General features: G+C 34.8%; 2 protein-coding genes across 7 annotated transcripts in view; both read left to right on the top strand.

Moving 5' to 3' along the window:
* The window catches only part of LOC122521157 (epidermal growth factor receptor), a 110,192-nt gene extending 94,669 nt beyond the window's left edge, over positions 1-15,523 (top strand). For both annotated transcript variants that reach the window (XM_043641656.1, XM_043641648.1), the window contains 10 exons: positions 9,988-10,323; positions 10,486-10,870; positions 10,945-11,621; positions 11,710-11,839; positions 12,104-12,414; positions 12,506-12,807; positions 12,889-14,100; positions 14,179-14,584; positions 14,695-14,874; positions 14,959-15,523. In XM_043641656.1, coding sequence (XP_043497591.1) covers positions 9,988-10,323; positions 10,486-10,870; positions 10,945-11,621; positions 11,710-11,839; positions 12,104-12,414; positions 12,506-12,807; positions 12,889-14,100; positions 14,179-14,584; positions 14,695-14,874; positions 14,959-15,266 — 4,247 coding nt within the window. In that variant the 3' untranslated portion in view covers positions 15,267-15,523. The remainder of the gene's footprint in view (positions 1-9,987; positions 10,324-10,485; positions 10,871-10,944; positions 11,622-11,709; positions 11,840-12,103; positions 12,415-12,505; positions 12,808-12,888; positions 14,101-14,178; positions 14,585-14,694; positions 14,875-14,958) is intronic.
* Positions 15,524-17,451: 1,928 nt separating this feature from the next.
* Positions 17,452-20,631, top strand: LOC122521183 (2-aminoadipate transaminase-like). Of its 5 annotated transcripts, none has more exons than XM_043641689.1 (7): positions 17,452-18,175; positions 18,787-18,958; positions 19,045-19,321; positions 19,418-19,576; positions 19,658-19,910; positions 19,978-20,092; positions 20,219-20,631. In XM_043641689.1, exons 2-7 carry the CDS (start codon positions 18,797-18,799, stop codon positions 20,627-20,629), a joined length of 1,377 nt encoding a protein of 458 aa, XP_043497624.1. In that variant the 5' UTR covers positions 17,452-18,175; positions 18,787-18,796; the 3' UTR covers positions 20,630-20,631. The 5 variants fall into 5 exon arrangements, with proteins under 5 accessions (XP_043497624.1, XP_043497650.1, XP_043497658.1 ...); XM_043641715.1 differs by lacking the exon at positions 17,452-18,175 and adding an exon at positions 18,354-18,377; XM_043641723.1 differs by lacking the exon at positions 17,452-18,175 and having other exon boundaries at positions 18,384-18,958; positions 20,219-20,324; positions 20,394-20,631.
* The last annotated feature ends 29 nt before the right edge of the window (positions 20,632-20,660 follow it).

The raw sequence follows: 20,660 nt of genomic DNA on the forward strand, positions 1-20,660 counted from the left end.
ACCAAACAAAATCAAGTTTTCGATTGGTAATTCATTTCTTTTTCTTGATAATAAATAACAATTATAAACAAAATCATAGTAATAATAAATTGATTTATAGAATATATTATCTACCTACCTATATAAAATATATATATATCAATTCGATTAATCGATTTGAAAAAATAAACGCGATAGAGATTGTTCGAAGAATTTCTCATGGCGTGTAACTACGGTGCGATCAGAAAGCGCGACGTGTCTGCCGATAAAGCTCTCAAGATTTTTTGGAGTACCATAAGCGAGCTCTCCATCACCGATATCGGCTAAAGTGCTTTCCATAAACGTACCTATTAAAGCGATAACATGACCGTTCGTTCTTTCGTAGCCATTAAACTAATACTAAGATGCGAGTTACGCCTGCTTGCCTTATTCCTCGATGCCTTTCTCATCCCCCATCCCACCCCATCATCCCCCTGTATTCAATCGTTTCATTGACACGAAAAAGTTGACCAATAAATTTCTACATATTTTTCAACATTTTTATTAAAACGCGTTATTGATTTGTGGGACTTCTCATAAAGCTTCTACGATTTCTTACTTGTTTATTACATCTTTTCGCTAAAACAATTACGGGATTTGATCAAATCTCTATTTTTATCATCTCCCAGCAACATATAAACACGATCGTTTGACATCGAGAATCTTCTTTATTGTTTTTTATTTTATTTCGTTTCTTTTTTGATTGAATTTCCTATACGTTACATTTATTGAGATATTCGGAAAGCAAAAACGATAAGAAAGAATCAGCAAAGAGATATACCAAAGGAGAATAGTATGAAAAATACAAACGAAACGTAATATCGTTCCGGTGGACATCTCTATCAAACGAAGGCATATATGTACGTACTATGTATACTGAATCGAAGAGGAGACATCTGGGAGGCATGCCTTAATTGACCGTTCGGAATATTGACGAGATCCGAGAGACGGATTGAGACGTTGAATTTCCAAGGGACGCTCGCTTTTTTCCCTTCGAATGAAATATGACCGCTCAATATGCTCGGCAGATATTTATGTACTCGTGGGATTGCGTGCGCCCTATCTTCTCTTCTCTACCCTTCCCTTCCCTTCTCTTCCCTTCTCTTCTCTTCATTCTCCGAGATCAAAGAATATATACAAGGGGAGTAGAGGGGATTGCTGATACAACGTAGGAGAAGATCTTCCCTCCCTTCCTCTCCCTTTTTCCCTCCCTTTCGACATCTACCTCTAGTCAACATGTCCTGTGCGGTATAACAAAGTCAGATCTTAAGATGTGGTGCCCGACAAAAAAATTCATCCTTATACGCGCATAAGCAATCTTACTTAAAATACGTTCCTTCCTTCCTTCCTTCCTTCCTTCTTTCCTTTTTTTTTTTTCTTTTTCACGATCACATAACGAAGCTGGATTAATAAAAATATCGAATAAATAATCGATTTAATTCTAATCGTTTATCAGGAAAATTCTTATCGATTCGAAGACTGACCTAGCCTTTGTAAAATGTTTATTTGATTGTCATCATCGGTGCTGAAAGGTTTTCTCAAACACTCTTGATCTTTCGAATTTAAAATCCTCAGTTACGTTCTAACAGTTCTTTCATTCGAAATAATTTAACATCTTCTTAAACTGGTTGAATTTGTTTTGTCGTTTGTATCGCACTTTTGTCTATTCTATGATTGAAAAGTATCAACTGACAAAAATATATTTATTCGTCATTTTTTAAATCTGTCTTTAAAATGTGACACACGCTAAATGAAATAAATCGTTAGATCGGAAAGAAAAATAAAGATTTAATCGAATACTGATCTAATATCGTTGTTACACCTTCCGATGCTCGAATAAGAGTGACGGTAAATACGAAAAAAAGTTACGAAGATCAATGTGTTTACGAAATTTCGACAAAGAGATTTTGAAAAGAATAAAAACGACAATAATCGAATGCTTTCACCGCACGAGGGGTAACGTATGTATAAACAAAACATTAAAACCGATGTTTCGATGAATTTAATCTCTACCCACCCCTTCCCTTCTCAGTCATTCTTTTCTGCTTCCGATCAGACGTGTTTAGATACGTTCTTATTTTTTTCTTAATTTTTCTTAATTTTCAGCATGATCACGTTAGGAAATAGAATTTTAATATTTTATAAGTACATATATATGTATATTATTCTTAAAACATGAATTTCAACATAGTATTACTTTCCGAACTATTCAATACTTTTTTATTTTGATATATGTAAAACATAAAATTTTTTTTTTTTTTAATAGATATTTTTAATGAATTTTATTCTTCAATTGCTTAAGGATAAATCGAAGGTTAGTGTATTTATCGTGGTGTTCATCGTTATTCCATGAAGAAACGGATAGCATAAAAACACAACTGTAGCATATGGAATCATTTTAATCTGACTGCTAACGAACATGACACGTGCCGGTCTTTCTCGCTAATGGGGTTTTAAAGTCGATTCAATTAAACGAGAATTCCAAAGAGCAATCATTTGTACGAGGCATAATAGTCGTGGCGAGTCTTATTAATCATTTTCACCCGCGGACTTTCGTAATTTACCCTAAGGCTTAGTTTCGTACTTGTGACAAGAGCAAAGAAGAGAAGGAAGGACGAAGAACGAGAAGGAGAAGGAGAAGAAAAAGGAGGAGGAGGAGGAGGAGGACAGCCCTGAAGGAAAAAAAAATGAAAATTAGAAACAGCTTGTTATACAGTTGCGAGAAAAGAAAACTATTTTCACGAGTCTATCTTTAAAAAAGTACCAATTAACGTGCTTGCCTTGGTTCGAACCAGTACGATGCTGTTATTTGATTCAAATCGAACGAGGAAACGACTATGAAAAGTAAATAATATAAAAGAAAAAAAAAAAGAACACATTAACCATAATGAAAATCGCATCGAAATTTTTGTAAGTAAAATTAGATTTGAAATAGGACAGATTTTCGAGTCATTTCAAAATCGAACGACGAATCGAAAATGGATCGATAAATCTTACGATATGTCATAGAAAGAATTGATTCGTGTCATCGATCGGTCAGGTTGAAATGTGTGGAGAAGTATTGAAAAAGTGAGAAAAAATTTGTATGACGATAGGTATCTTACTAGCTCGGCTCTTTCGCCATAACTCGAACAGTTTGATCGATGGTGAACATCGCTCGTTCTACACAGGCACCGGCAGGTCTCGAAACGAAATGTGGGTGGGTGGATGACGAGGGTAAGGAGCGAGTAGGTGGGATTTTTCATCGATCGTAAATTCGGAAAAATTCAACGGAAGAAAAATATAGAAGAAGAAGAAGAAGAAGGTTGTACGTATATACTTTGCGTATATGGGAGAGAGAATGAGAAATATAAAAAGAGAAAGAAAGAAAGAAAGAAATAAATAGATAGACACATATACATAGATGGATATACACAGAGAGAAAGGAAATAGGAGAAGAACAGGTTTATATAGAGAAAGGAGTACTACTAGAGAGTCTTGATTTTGTAATACAAGATAAAGAGAATATAACGTTCGTTGCCAAGAGCAAAAAGAAAAAAAGAAACGAACTTTAAGCGATACGATATTCTTCTATACCTATACATAGATATATATATATAATTAAATACGTTTTGTATATATTTTCCTATTGCACGGATTAAGTTCCTCGCTCTCTCTCTATGATTATTTTTCAATGCAAAACTATCTTATTAACCCTTTACATTCGAGAGATTATTCTGGATCAGCACTCGGTTTAATTCGAGTTTTGAATTCGACAGTAGCGCCAATAGAAATATTATTTTCGAAGTTACGAAATCCAATAATATATTATTATATCGTTCGCAGGAAAACTTCGATCGTATCGATTAATATTCAATTTTAATTCCTTTCTCGTGAATAAATGAGATTTCTTTATTACGTTCTATCCTTTCGTTCGAAAACCTAGCATCGTTCGAGAACCTGCGCATCTGTAATTGACGAAGCAATGATCTTCTTCTCAAAGTTCTTCTTGTTCTCGAAAAAGAGTTGTCCTAAAATTAAAAGAAGATCAAGGCCAGGTGTATCTTCGTCGACTAACATAAGACCGAACGCGAGAAGACGAATTTCTTGTTAGGAAACGAACGTTCCCGGTCTGGTATCTCTGTATTAACTCGTTCTTTTTGTCGGAGATGTTTTATCCGTGTCCGTTGTCCTTTTAATTGGTGTCCGTTTTAATCATCAGCTCTCTTAAATCTACCTCCTGCATTCCGAGAGAATAGAACGTAGGTATATAGTCATTTTCCAAGGCGCGGCGCCGATTATTTCAACTTTCATAATGGAACGAACGTTTTATTCTTCTTTATTGATTTGTCATTTCTTCTTTTTTAATAAAAAGAAAAAGAAAGAACAAAAACGATCGATAGAGAAGTTGAATAGAATCTTTAGAAATTTCGTTCTTTTTCTTTTTTCTTTTTTTTTTTTAATTTATTTTCAATAAGACACGATTCTGAATTTTTTACAACCTATGACTTTATCTATCCTTGTATGTATATATGTATTTATTGATTTGTAAAGAACAGGCTTCGCGATAATCTCGCGATTCGATGAGTCGTATGCATGCTTATCGATGCAAAGTACATTTCATACGGCAGCTGGCATACCTCCGCATATAATGTGATTCGCTTTGAACCAAGAACAACTATCTCTTATCGTTTCCCATTGAACTTTTGCTTCCTTCATTCGTTTTCTCTTATAAAACGAGTACGATTGTAATCCTTTGAAGATTTGATACAAATTATAGAAAAAATTATGCTTCAATTTATATATTGTTATCTCATACACTTGAAATATAAATTTAATTATTTTCACTAAAGAATTTACAAAAGAGAAAAATATAAATACACGATAGATATAAAAATTATATAATACGTTACGTGAATAAATACAAAAAAAAAAAAAAAAATATAGAAATAAGCGCGTAATATTAAAGATAACAATATGAGATTTGATTTTGAAATGAAGCAAAAGTATACGATCCGATTATAAAAAAAAAATCTATCGCTATCCGATAAGAAAATAGCTCAGATTTACTACGCCCACGTATAATAGTATCGAGTGCGATCTAGTTCGATTATTGATCGAACGAGCATGCGCGGGAAACCATCGGCACCTCGATGACCTCGACGGTATCAGAGGTAGATCGAGATACGTCAAGCACTCGTAGAATCCGTGAGAGATTGATTCTGATCCTCTTGCATCGGTTCGCTTCTCCCCCGAGGCAACAAATTAGCATGTGTTGCGTGTTACCGATTCATGATCGGAGCTGTTCGACTGCTCCTTCGAAGAAATAAGAAGAGAAAAGACGAAGAAAAAGTAAGCCTTTTCCTTTCGCGAAAGGTCATTTTTTCAAATCATTCAAATATCGATACAATGATACAACGATAATGATAAAATACAATGAGAGTATACCCGTTTGAACGTAAATAAAATCGTTCGTTACGTAACTTCGCTGACGACGCTGTATCTTTTTTCAAACAAAAAAAACAAATAAATAAAAACAATATCAATGCAACGTATAGAAATTTGTCGTAGATGAAAGAAAATCGAGATAGGTAGGAGATAAAGGTGAGAGACGGAGACGGACCACCTGTTGGAAATCAAGAAGCTAAGAGTAACGAATTGTTTCGTTTATTCGTACAGCAGAAAATGATTAAAGCCCCGGTTGGTTATTAGTTCGATCGGGCTCGTAATAATATCGATCGTGCAAGCGAGATCGTAAAAGTGGTAAAGCTATTCTGTAGGATCGTAAAGCGAGAATTCCAGGAGCGAAAAGGGATAGAAGCATATGGTCCGAGGTCTCTCTCTCTCTCTTTCTGTTGAACGTTCCTATCGAGGTTAAAGTACTGAACGTAAATACGAATCGAATCGGGGGGAAGAGAACAAGAGAATAAAATGGCATCGGGAAGAAGAAGGAACAGGAGTAGGAGGAGGAGGAGGAGAAGAAGAAGAAAGACCGTAACACGATTAAAAATGGAGGTACACGGAGGGAGAAAGATATATATGTATGTATGTACCAAAGTATATACAGGGTATCGTGGTGGACTGGCACGTTCTCTTCGTGCTCTTACCCTGCAGGGAGCGAAGAAACTTAACCGCAGACTCGAAAGCAATAAACCATAAAGCTATTAATGTTATCCTTCGGATGGTTATGCCAGGATTATGGCGTATACGAACGACTTATATATCGTCGGTTTTGTATTCTATCTCTTTCTTCTCAACTCAAACCTATATATATATATACACTTATCTACATCGATATCACGAAACAAAACCAAGAGTACAGAGGTACCTTTGGTACCATTACATTTCTCACTGAAATAATTAATATAATTAAATCAATGAAAATGTGTGTTGAAAATTTCACCGAGATGATAAACGTAAAATATTCAAATATTATTCGACGTCACGATGTCAAGATGTTCGTTACAACAAATTCAATTCCTAAAAGTGATTTCTTCTTCTTTGGTCGAATATGTTCCTTTTATTTTTATTTCTTCGCTTCTTAAGTTATTGTTCCTTGTCTTTTTACATTATCTCTTTCTTGCTCTGTAGCATATTTTTTTCTTCGAGCTTTCGGTCTTCGGTAAGAAGCGAAGCCGTTGGTTATTTCGCACGTTTACGATGGCCGACCTTTATTTCTGCGGACACTTAGCCGCGGGCCTGCTCGGTTAGGTCTCGCAAGGTATCTCTTGATTCTCTCTCTCTCTCTCTCCCTCTCTCTTGGCATCGATGTTTACGAGCTCAAATAAACGGCGCCGCTGCCTGCCGGTATCACCGTGCGGTTATTTCGTATTACTTTGGCCCTTTAATGGCGTCCTAAAGTGCCGCATAAAAATCAGGCCCATTCTCTCTTTTTCTTTCTCTCTCTCACTCTCTCTCTCTCTCTCTATCTATCTATCTTTTTCTTTCCCTTTCTCTTTCTTTCGTTCTCTCTTATGCGACACACCGCCTGACGTACGACTCTCGCACCCACAAAAGAAATCTCTCGCCACGGGATTTCGGTACTTTCGAGGTCTCTCCGAACCGTTGTGTACCATCAGTTTTTCTCAACATATAATATAGCCACTGTCATTTTAACGAGACTTTATCGTGCAACGAATGATCTTTCTTTACTTTGAAATTCGTTCGATTTCGATCGATCTCTATGTCATCCTATCTTTCAAATAAAAGTAACGTATAAGAAATAAATAATAGAACACGCGATCTTTGATAAATAATATTTAACAAACGCAAAGAAAAATGTCGATATAATAATCGATATTAATATTCACGTGCAAAGTGTTTAATTTTATTTATTAATATTATTTCATATATTGTTAACGTAACTTTTCACTCTCTCTATCTCACACATACACACACATTATTTGTAACATTGTACAATATTCTGTAATACCTGTAAAAGTTATAAAATGAAAAGTACAGGGCTTATGGTTTGATCTCTGGTGCGTTCTTAACAAAAAAAAAAAAGGAAGAAAAACGCCTGTTATAATTACAAAATAGGCAGTTTCACGCTTCAGCTGCAAATCGATACCACCCATTGTCTTCTCCGGGCGTTGCAGCCGTAAATTTGGCAGAATGTTAATTCCTCGAGAGTGAGAGGCTCCCTCGGCAATTTTCGCAACCCCCTTGACGAAGGATAATCACCACCTTCGTAAGGGAAAGGGAAACGAGAAACGCCATTCGCTCGTCGACCTTAACCAAATCCTTGATTTCTTTAACCAACCACTATACTTTCTATCGTATCATCTCTTCTTCCATGGTGTTCTACACCTGTCTCAGAACTGACAGGATTACACTCAAAAATTCTTACCTTCGATTTTCTTAGAAAACGTTTTTTTTGTACAATTTGAACGAATTTAAATATAGTCGCGTTAAAAGAATTGAAAATTGTTCAACACTTGTAAAACAAATTTTAACATATATATGTATATTTATATTAATTTAATGTAAACGCATTTCTATATATATTATAAATATTAATTTTAATATATATATATATATATATATTAATACTTTTGTACTACGGTGTAATTGTATGGTTAAAAGATGATTGAAAATAAAATTTCGTTTCATCTCGAACGTGTGTCAGTGAATGTATCTATACACAGATGGGACAGTCGCGAAACGATGAGAAAAGGAAATAAAAGAAGACGAATCGATAGATCTTTGAAAGGACTTGGAACGGTGCTCGTTTATTCTTCCTTCAGAATAAAATTTCCATCGTACGGCCGTGCGATTCGTCGAAAAGCAAAGTGGAACGAGCTCTGGACGACCGGTGACCATAGGGAATAAAGAAGAAGGAGAAGAATAAGAAGAAGAAGAGAGAATTTACTATTGTAAAATAGTCAAGATCGAAGAAACGGACGAATAAACGCGATTTACGAAGGTACGGAAGGCGATGGTGTGATTGCCCGAAAAGGAAAGCAACGACACTTCCAATCATCTGTTTGTTACCTTAAATTTTATGCAAAACCAATGTTACCTCGTTAATCGATAGAAGAATCGATTGCGTTAATTGAAATATCTTTTCATCTTTTGATTTAATCGACAAGATGATTTAATCAGAAAATGTAGCAAAAAAATTGTCGATCGAAACGGCACGTATTTCATCGAACAAAATTTATTAGAAATAATATATATATATATATAAATGTATACGTTTGAATTTAATGATCAAAAGTTGTAAGAGAACAGTTAGTTGAACAATAAGAAAAAAAAAGAATTTTTCTAAAGTATTTCTTTTAGGAAGGTAAGTCGGATATCGTAGAAAGGAAGATTTAGTATTCGACTTGGAACGCATACATCGCGAGTAACATCTGACCAGTAGAAATACCGGTGCGCTGACAACTCGACATCAAAAAGTTCTTTCAAAGGTTGTCTCCATCTTCTTTTCTCGGCGTCGATGACGAGCCGCGCGCATTACACGACGACGACTCTTCTTCTTCTTCTTTCGAAGCTTGTTGTTGACATCCTTCCCTCCATGTACCGCAAGGAGTTCCTTAGAAAGTACCCATCGCAATTATTTTCTCATGGTTCCGGCGATCGTTCGCTTAGATTAAGATCGCCTTTTCGCGTGCACGACGAGTTTGGAACGCATCGCCGAAACGCAAGAGCACCCTCAAACGAGCACCCTCAAACCGATGTACCTTTGAACAAAACCGAATTCCAAATGGCAATACGTGCCGCTATGTGTTCTCTTTATCTTTTTATTCTTCCTTCTTGTATTTTTTTTTTTCTTTTTCTTCCTTCCAAAACAAAACGTTAATAATATTTAATAAAACGAAGCATTCGAACTATTTGCCCAATCGTTTCTTGCGTACAATATCAATCACATCACAAATTACATCCTCTTTAATTCCTATACTTTTTTTTTATATTATCAGTTACAATTCATATTGCCTTCCGAATTCGATGTTACCAGATCATTAAATACGAAACGTCCGATTATTTCTACTACTTTCAGTTCGAAATCAGACATTTCATACTTAATGACCTAATATAAAGAAAGAAGGAAAGAAAGAAATGAAAAAAAATCCATTACACTGTCACAACATCGTTCGATGTTTATGGCGTTTCTCGTGAGATTCGTGCCCACGACGACTGGCGTATACACACACACACACACACACACACACACCGGCTCCAATGCGCGTCATTGCGCAACAAAATGACGGAGACGGGTGTACCGGCACTTTATGGAAGTGGTTCGCCCACTAACATCGCACGTTTTCAAGCTTAGAAAGCAATCTACGATTTGATGAATCCTATGGGATACTTTAGATGTGAAATGAAATTTATGTGATTAAATGATAGGATTTAACGCACGAGGAAACTTATTTTAATTAAAGAAAAACCTTTATCACATTCTTAGACGATACTTCGATAAATTCTTACTACGTTGGTCTTCGACGATCTATTTGATGTTAAAAATATTTTCATTTTGTGTTGCAGTCTGCATTGGAACAAATGGTCGTCTTTCCGTGCCGTCCAATAAACAACACCATTATCGGAATCTTCGAGACCGGTACACCAACTGTACTTACGTCGACGGTAACTTGGAGATTACGTGGCTGCAGAATGAAACCCTCGATCTCAGCTTTCTTCAATATATACGAGAAGTCACCGGGTACGTCCTCATTAGTCACGTGGACGTACGGAAGATCATCCTTCCTAGATTACAAATCATACGTGGAAGAACCCTCTTTAAACTCAATATACATGACGTGGAGTTCGCCCTGTTCGTCACGATGTGTCAAATGCATAATCTGCAGATGCCGGCCCTCAGAGGTAAGCTCATTCTTTTTTCCATGTTATAATACCAAAAATATAGTAATATAATGTATCATACTTATTATATAATTTATAATAAATAATAATGTTATACTAAATGTATAATAATTCATTGATAACACGAATAATTAACGTTGAATCTACTTTTCCCTGTCGCAGACATTCTTAACGGAAGCGTCGGTATGTACAACAACTACAACCTCTGCCACATCCAAACGATCAACTGGGAGGAAATAATTACGGGTCAAGGTGGAAAATATCTTTACGTTTATAATTTCACTTCGCGCGAACGCAATTGCACGGCGTGCGACAAAAGTTGCGAACAGGGTTGCTGGGGAGAAGGAGCTGAGAATTGTCAGAGGTTTTCCAAGACGAACTGCTCGCCCCAATGCTGGCAGGGCAGGTGCTTCGGTTCAAATCCACGCGAGTGCTGTCATCTTTTTTGCGCCGGTGGCTGCACTGGTCCTAAACAAAGCGACTGCCTCGCTTGCAAGAACTTCTTCGATGATGGAGTTTGTACGCAAGAGTGTCCGCCGATGCAAAAGTAAGATTTATACGAAAATGCATTGCACGAAATTATTGTTTTTTTACTTTCGTTAACACTACGAATTTGAATAGGTACAATCCAACGACTTACTCGTGGGAAGCTAATCCAGATGGAAAATATGCTTACGGAGCAACGTGTGTCAGAAAATGTCCTGAACATCTTTTGAAAGATAACGGAGCTTGCGTAAGATCTTGTCCACCAAAGAAAAAAGTTTTGAATGGCGAATGTGTACCTTGCGATGGTCCCTGTCCAAAGACTTGCAAAGGAGTCGAGAAGGTTCATTCCGGTAACATCGATAGTTTTAAAGATTGCACGATTATCGAAGGATCCATCACAATTCTCGATCAAAGTTTCGAAGGATTCCAAGACATTTACCCGAATTTCACTTTCGCCAAACGTTATAAAAAAATGCATCCTGATAAATTGGAAGTCTTCAGTACTTTAAAAGAAATCACGGGATACTTAAATATACAAGGCGATCATAAAGATTTTACGAATCTTTCATATTTCCGTAATCTCGAAGTGATCGGTGGTAGAACCTTAACAGAATATTTTTCATCTTTGTATATCGTAAAAACATCCTTGGTATCATTGGACCTGAGCGCATTGAAAAAGATTAATTCCGGTGCTATTGCCATATTGGAGAATAAAAAGTTGTGTTACGCTCAGAGTATTAATTGGAGTAGAATTAAGAAATCCTCGGAACACGACAGCTTGTATATGAACAACAGAAATGAGACTGATTGCAGTAAGTGAAATTGAACGTTATCGCTTCGCTTAAAAACGAATCTTATGTGTTACGTGACATTGACGTATCGCATCGTATCGTTTTGCAGAAGCAGAAAATTTGGTATGCGATGAGCAATGTTCGGATGAAGGATGCTGGGGTCCTGGACCAGCTCAATGTTTGTCTTGTAGAAATTTCATTTTAGGTAATGATTGCCTCCAAAATTGCGTTGCACCTGGGTAAGTAAATTTTCCTTAATTACATATATATAATATATCACTGTATAATGATCGATAAAAATAGATTCTCACAATAATATTGCTTTTGATTAATCGAATTCGCTCACCTAAGTTATGGAATAAAGGTAAATCTTGTTGTGAATTGAATACACTTCGTACGACTATTTTGTTCACATTGATGCTGATAAAACAATTCCATTGACAAAGAAAATCTTTGAAATGTCTATCATTGCAAATAATAACTTTCTTTCTTACATGTTATAGGATTTATCAAGCAGACGAAAAAACTTGCAAACTTTGTCACGACGAATGCGATGGCTCTTGTACCGGACCGAATGCTGAACATTGTACCAAATGTAAACACGTTAGAGATGGTCCTTACTGTGTTCAGGAATGTCCGTCTTCGAAATATAACGATAATGGTCAATGTAAACATTGTCATGAAAATTGTGTAGGCGGTTGCGAAGGTCCAGAAAACAACATAGGAGCTAACGGATGCCATAGCTGTGAAAAAGCGATTATGAATGGTCATATACCTGAAGGATGTTTACAGAAGAGAGAACCATGCCCAGATGGTATGCAGTTGATATTGCAGCTACAACGAATACATTTTGTTCAATCGTCATCGAATAAAAATCCTTACAAAAGTGTTCTATTTTGTTATAGGGCATTACTACGAGTGGGTTAGTCCATTAGAGCAAGGTGCTTTAAAACCACTCGCAGGTAAATCTGTATGTCGAAAATGTCATCCACGTTGTAAGAAATGCACGGGCTATGGTTTTCACGAACAAGTGTGTCAACAATGTACGAAATATAAAAGAGGAGAGCAATGCGAGGATGAATGTCCTGCTGATCATTTTGCCGATGCTGAAACGCAATTATGTTTACCATGTTTCGAAGAATGCCGTGGTTGTTTCGGATCTGGGCCCAATCAATGTTACAAATGTCGCAATTACAAAATCTACATAGTACGTATACGTCTCATATTTATTTTATATTCAATATACTCTCTCTTTTTTTTATTATCTATTAATTAAATTATATTATAGGATGGTGATCCAAATAATAATTCAACTTCCTTCAATTGTACCGAAACTTGTCCACCGGAATATCCGCATAAAGTCTTCCTTCAGGATAACGAGCCGTACTGTTCCTTAGAAATCGTCGGTCCTGGCTTTCAAACAGACAACGAACTTCGACCTGCTATCGTTGCCGGTGCCATAGTTTTCATATTGGTATTCATACTAGTTGCATTGATAATCACCTATCAATGGCGAATGCATGCGAAAGCTAAAGAGAATACAGTCAAAATGACGATGGCATTGACAGGGTTAGATGACAACGAACCACTTCGACCAACAGGTGTAAAACCAAATTTGGCGAAGTTACGTATAATCAAAGAAGAAGAGATGAGAAAGGGTGGCATATTAGGTTACGGTGCTTTTGGTAACGTCTATAAAGGTGTTTGGGTTCCGGAAGGTGAGAATGTCAAAATTCCAGTCGCCATCAAAGTTTTACACGAAGGCACAGGCACGAATACTTCGAAAGAATTTCTCGATGAAGCATACATTATGGCTAGCGTCGAACATCCAAATTTGTTACAATTGTTAGCCGTTTGTATGACATCTCAAATGATGTTGGTAACACAATTAATGCCATTAGGCTGTCTATTGGACTTTGCGCGTAGGTACAAAGATAAAATAGGCTCGAAGGCTTTATTGAATTGGTGTACCCAAATAGCAAGAGGTATGGCTTATCTCGAAGAAAGAAGGCTCGTTCATAGAGATTTGGCTGCACGCAATGTCCTCGTACAAACGCCTAATTGTGTGAAAATCACAGACTTTGGATTGGCCAAACTTTTGGATATCAACGAAGAACAATATAAAGCGGCGGGTGGGAAAATGCCGATAAAATGGTTAGCATTGGAATGTATACAACATCGAGTTTTTACTCACAAATCCGATGTGTGGGCATTTGGTGTTACTATATGGGAAGTACTCACTTATGGTGGTAGACCCTATGAACACGTGCCAGCAAGAAACGTTCCTGAATTGTTGGAGAAAGGTGAAAGACTGCCACAACCTATTATCTGTACTATAGATGTTTATATGATTATGATCAAATGTTGGATGTTGGATGCGGAGTCAAGGCCGAGTTTTAAAGAACTAGCCGAAGAGTTTGCTAAAATGTCTAGGGACCCTGGTCGATATTTAGCAATTAAAGGAGACAAATACATGAGGCTACCGTCATACACTTTACAGGTATGTCTAATATTCAAATATAATTATCTCTGATCGTTAAAATACAATTATTCAATCGATTTTTGTCTGTCATTTAAGGACGAGAAAGAAATGATTCGAAATCTCGCATCAGCTATGGAAGGACCCGAAGCATTAGTGGATGCCGATGAATATCTTCAACCAAAATCGAGAGCACCTGTACCACCTGGCATTTCAGTATCTAGTACTTCCGATTCACCACCACATTCGCCTGTTAAAACTTGTTGGGCAAATGGCAAACCACTCGCCGGAGATTCTCCTATACCGCAAAATCAACAAAACTGGGATAGAGAATTGTTGAGGTATAATTCGAATCATGGAAATGCAAATGCATCCCACGAGCCTGGAAATTCTGGACAACACGGTCATTATGCTCATCCAAATGGCCATTGCGGACACGTTGTAGGTTCCGATAGTTCAAGTTCGAGATACTGTTCTGATCCATTAAAAATGGTCGGTGTCAGAGGTTAGTAAACTCGATAATAGTCAAAAAAGTATTTACATTTACAAATTTATGCACATATAAATTAATATATTAATACAGATTTAACATATATAATATTATTATCTGTGCAGACTGTGACGTAACAGACGATTGCTATCCTACCGAAGTAAATGCGGCACACCAACAAGCACAAGTAGGCAATCTTAAATTAGATTTGCCACTGGACGAAGACGATTATTTAATGCCATCGCCACAACTTCCAACGAATACGACTCAGTACATGGATCTCATAGGAGACACAAAACCTACAGGTGAATAGCAAATTTCGAAATTGCTTCTCAATCGTTCTTTCTACACCATAACAATCATTTCAATCAATTGGAATTTTTTTTTAGACTCAGAAACAAAACGAGTGAACAGTGGTTATAGAAAATATCCAGAGTTCTTGACGATCCAAGGGAAAACGTCGTTGGATAATCCAGAATACATAATGTCCCAAGATGAAGGACCTCTCACGCCTCAAACTTTAGGAATTCCAACGCCAGATTTAGAGAAAGTCTTAACTAACGGGACGTTCGGTTCTCAAGTTCGACAAAGAAGTTCCGAGGAAGAATCGGATCACGAGTATTACAATGATTTCGATAGACTCGAACGCGAGCTACAACCGTTGAAACCTTTTAGGAAAAACGAGACGACCGTTTGATTATATTCAAATCGTCATTGTATTATGCAAGACGAATAACTATTTGGAAACGAAAGGAATATGTCATTAAACAGTCGGAAAATAAAGATCGAATGTTAGGAGAAAAGCATTCGCATTTAAAGAAGGATTACTCAAATGAGTACGTCTTACAGTACTTACAAAGGACGCTTCATTCAAGTGCCGTGCTCGATTGTGATTAGAGTTAAGTCGTATAGTATGAGAACAGTGAAAGATTATTAGATTGAGAAACAGAAAAATATAACGTAAGATAAATCGGACGACGTCGGATAAAAAACATCTGCGAAAGCGTATATACATTATCCGCGTTCAAGCGAATAAATAGTGCAAACGTTTTTTCTTAATGTGCCATTTGCCATGGCTTGTAAATAAATTGTTACCTTCAAATCTGTAAGTTTTAGAAAGCTTTGGCGTAAGGTAACGGCATAAGGCTGCACGAACAATACATAATTGTTTCTCTTCCCTTTCACTTTGAAAAATTTCGTATCCTAAATTTCCTTCTAATAATGATATACCTAATTGATCGAAAACATCTGTCTCTATATATTATATATGATAGTATATGACACGACAATTCGACAATTTCGTCCTTAGATAGATACAACCTTGCCTCAATGACTGATCATTTAGAAATATCGATAATTTTGAATTATATTATAACGCGAGCAAACCTATTTTTGGAATTTTAAAATATCCATAAACATTTGAATTGCCAATTTCGGAGCATCGTGCGCGGTTAACCGCTGACTGTGATACAAAAAAGACATTTTATTTTACCTTGGGAACACTTAAATATTGTTACGGCTATCCTTATTTCTTTCTTTCGCTCATTTATTTTTTTTTATTTTTTATTTTAGTACGATTCTCTCGAATAAATTATCAAAAAACACGAGATAAAAAAAAAGCGACGAAACGGTCATCGACCTGAATTCCCCATACAAATATGAAATGTTATTGTGTCTTTACTTAAAAATTTTATTTCATTCTTACTCGTTTGGACGATCTTTTCGATGCCTTTGTTATGCCATTGTTTTTCTTTCTTCTTCTTCTTCTTCTTCTTCTTTTTCTTCTTCTTCTTCTCTTTTTCTTCTCTTCTTTTTCAAACGCTCAATTAAAATCGAATTCATATGATTTTGATTTTTATAAGAAATACGATTGTAAATAAATTAGCAGTTAGTAATATTCTAATTGTAAGCGAAAACTTCTACAACGGCGGGAGATGAAAGTACTTGAAAAAGAAGAATACGTAGTTTTATTGCCTAGATCGAAACGGGCTGTATAAAATATATAGTTATACAATGACGCACCATGTAACATTAGGGTAGGACGTGCCATGTTTGTACAGGAAAGAAACAAAGAATTATTTGAAATGGATTTATTATCTATGTACGTATTTAAAAAAACAAAAACATATCTTTTTAAAGAAACGAGACCTCCTTATCGGTCACCCGATACATTTATTATGAATCGGTATATGCGTATGCGAAATTGTTACTTGCGAGTTCCATAATATTACTGTGATAAAAAAGGCGATTAGAACCTTAACAATAATACGGAAAGAAAAAAAAGACAATTTTATACATTTTAAGCTTTTTTAAATATTATATAACAAAACAATTTATATATATCTCTATACGTTTTTAAATATTATAGAACAAAACATTTTATATATTTATATTTCTATATATGTAATTATAAAAGGAAACAATTTGTTAACGATCACAATTTTGCTACGCGTAACACGATCTCTCATATACAATAATAAATTATCTAAGGAAGAAAGAGAGGAGGAGGAAGAACGCCAGTCCGAATTGTGTATATTGTGTTTAGGCGTTACTAATTACTATTAATTATTTCCATTGTGTAATATATATATATCATCGCGCCACGCTGAATAACAAAAAAATCGAAAAAAACAAGAGCATTGTTTGTAAAAAATATTTTTTCTGAAGATCTCTAATATTCTAACGCTCGTTTTATTTAGTATCTTTATTGTCATTTCTCTCACATTTCCTTTTCTTTTTCTCTCTTATACGCTCACCCCCCCCACCTCCTCCCACGCCCGCCTTATCTTACTAATTATATTCATTCGTTCCTTTTTTCCTCTATCACATTTTTTTTCCTCATTCTCACAATTATTTTATTCAATATCTTTATCATTATTTCTCTCACATTTTCCTCTTTCCCTCTCTTCCTCCTCCTCCTCCTCCTCTCATCATCCTACTCATCTTTTTTCGTTTCCACGATTTTACCTAAAAAATGAAGTGTTGTTTAGCGCTACAAGAAACTTGAAAAAAAAATTGTACATTATTATAAACGGCCGGTGAGGACTAATAGCGTTAACGAAAAGTTACATTTGCCATTCGGTTGTGGAGATAGAATTTATAGATCTTTATATAATTATCATTGTATATCGAAATATTGTAATAAAGAAAACATTCAACATTCGTAAATCCATAGTTTCTCTGTGTCGAATAACCATTGTGACTTCTATCATTAAAAGTAATGAAATTATTTCGATGTAATGATTACATGTATTATTCCCCTTTATTCACAATCGTGAATAATTATTACGTAAAAAATATTTTAATCTCATTTGCATATATTTTACTTTCATTCAACTTTTAAATTGAATATTATTAAGTAATTTTATGCATTTTTGCAAAATCACGTATATAGCAAAAAATAATTATAGACATGCACGAAACTATAGTGAATTAAAAAAAAAAGAGAGAGGGAATAGGAAAATGTTGTGCAATGATTAACGCAAGCTATATATCCTCTTCGTTATTTCAATCTTTCGTCAGTTGCGCACGAGCCCTGTCGTGCTTGTGTTTATTATACATATACGTATTAATACAGTGAACTTCTACTGATATAGTATCAAAACAGTTAGTCTTACTTGGAAATATATAGTAGCAACAGTATTCATATAATTAATTACAAAATATTTCTGTTAATATAAGTTACTTCTCTCTCTCTCTCTCTATGGTCTAACTACAAATAAATGTATCGTAAATCGAACTCTAAAATTATAATGATATCAAAGTTATTTACTTATTTAAAATATTACAAAAATAAAATTTCTATAAGGTTTGTTGCAACGCAAGTGTCGTTGATTTAAAAAATCGTATTAAAATAAAATTGATCCGAACAAGTGTATACTTATCTTTTAGAGACAATTTGATTAGATATGTAAATATCGTTTTATTTTATTATTAGATTTTGTAAAGTATAAAGATTGTTATCTTATCAATTATCGATCGCGATTATAATCCGCGCGTTTTACAATACATCTATGTAGGTACGATATAAGTAATATAGAACAGATAATATAGTTTTTCTATCAAATAATTCATAAAATAAATTCATTATTGCATAATATAATTCTTTGTACAGACTGCGTAATTTGATGTACAAACTGTCATGAATTAAGTTAATTTGAAAATAATTAATATTTAATTAGTGAACGTAATATATGTATATATATAATATTTTATAGAAAATTAACGATGGAAACTGTACAAGACCCATATTTGAGACATCTTTTCGATGGTGATCCGATATTCAACGTTTACAATAAAGAAGCGATTAATATGTCAGTCGGCGCCCCTGGTCCTGACCTGCTTAAGAAATGCACAAACATGCTATCGAATGCAACTGTTCATAGAATGGTGAATCACAGTGTTCCACTTTGCACAGCATCGTTTCAATTCAATTTTATATGTTCAGAGTATATCTATGATATTTATTATTATAGGAGGAAGAAGAAAAGGAAGGTAATTTCTATCTTTTTCAATATGGAGTAACATCAGGATTATGGGAATGTCGTGAAGAGTTGGCCAAATTTCTAAACAGGCAATATGGTGATCCAGTTCAAAGAGAAAATTTAATTTTGACCTGTGGAGCAACGCACGGTCTTCAACTTTTACTAACAAGTATTATGTCGCCAAATGGTATTATATTTGTCGAAGAAGTCACATATATGATAGCATTAGATTCATTCAAACAATTTCCATTGATGAAAATTATCACTGGTACGTGCTTAGAATTTATATAAATCGAATGTACTTTTAACATTCATTTTAATTTCGTATACATTTTATATTGTACATTATTACAATATTATATAGTGCCGATGAAAAATGATGTAGTAGATCTGGATGCATTCGAAAAAATTATTTCCGAAGTAAAGAAAAATGAATATTATTTAGATAATTCAAAAATATTCTGGGCAATGTTTTACACCATACCGACTTATCATAATCCAACAGGAATGGTTCTACCACCTGGCGAGTAAATTACTGTAATCTTTTATCAATATAATTAAGAAATATCTCTCTAAAATTAATATTATTTATCTATTTTTTTAGACAGTTGCAAACGTTTAGTTGAAATAGCTCGAAATAATTCTATGCTGATTGTTGCTGAGGATGTTTATAATTTATTACATTATGTAAACGGATTCCCACCTCATCGATTATTTTTCTACGATAATCCAGAAGATCCTAACTATAAAGGTGGTAACATTTTATCAAATGGATCCTTTTCTAAAATACTATCGCCTGCAATTCGATTTGGATGGATAGAAGGCAGTCCACGAATGGTTCATATCTTTAAAACTTCGTATGTAATATATTCGTTTCCAGAAATAATTTATAAAAATGTTTTTAATAATCTTTAAATCTTACAGAGGTATATTGTGCAGTGGTGGAGCTACCAATCACTATATCTCCGGCTTAATAACCAGTTTATTACAGGAAAAGATTGAAGATGAATACCTGAACTTTCTTGTTAAAACATACAAGGTAGAATTTACTATAATAAAAAATGAATGGAATTTACTATAAGAAACATGATCGATATTACAATAAATATTGTAATTAATCAAATAATTTTATTATAGAAAGAAAAAGTAATTGTTTTATTTTTAGGAAAGATTAAATGCACTTTGTGAAACTTTGGATCGTTATCTCCCAAGTTGTTGTTCCTATCGTCGACCAAACGGAGGTTACTTCGTTTGGATTCATCTTCCGCAAAGTAAAAAAGTGTTTCTATATTATATTCTTAAATTTTATCTAGTATTTAAACAAATTCTTTTTTACGCAGATGTCGATGGTACGGATTTCATTAGCTGGTGTCAAAAGGAATATAAAGTCTCAGCCATACCAGGTGTAAGGTTCTCATATAATGGTACAGTTAAAAACTTTTTAAGACTTAGCATTGCTTTTCATCCGAAAGAAACATTAATAAAAGGTTCAACGATTTTGTGCAAAGCACTCTTGGATTACGTAAGAAATCACGTCAGTAATGATAACACTAACAATAAAACAATTAATTTGTAAAAGAAATGTTAACTTATTTACTAGATAAAAA

Source organism: Polistes fuscatus, unplaced genomic scaffold, assembly GCF_010416935.1.
Source record: "Polistes fuscatus isolate 324 unplaced genomic scaffold, CU_Pfus_HIC Scaffold1, whole genome shotgun sequence".
In the NCBI taxonomy this organism is placed as follows: domain Eukaryota; kingdom Metazoa; phylum Arthropoda; class Insecta; order Hymenoptera; family Vespidae; genus Polistes; species Polistes fuscatus.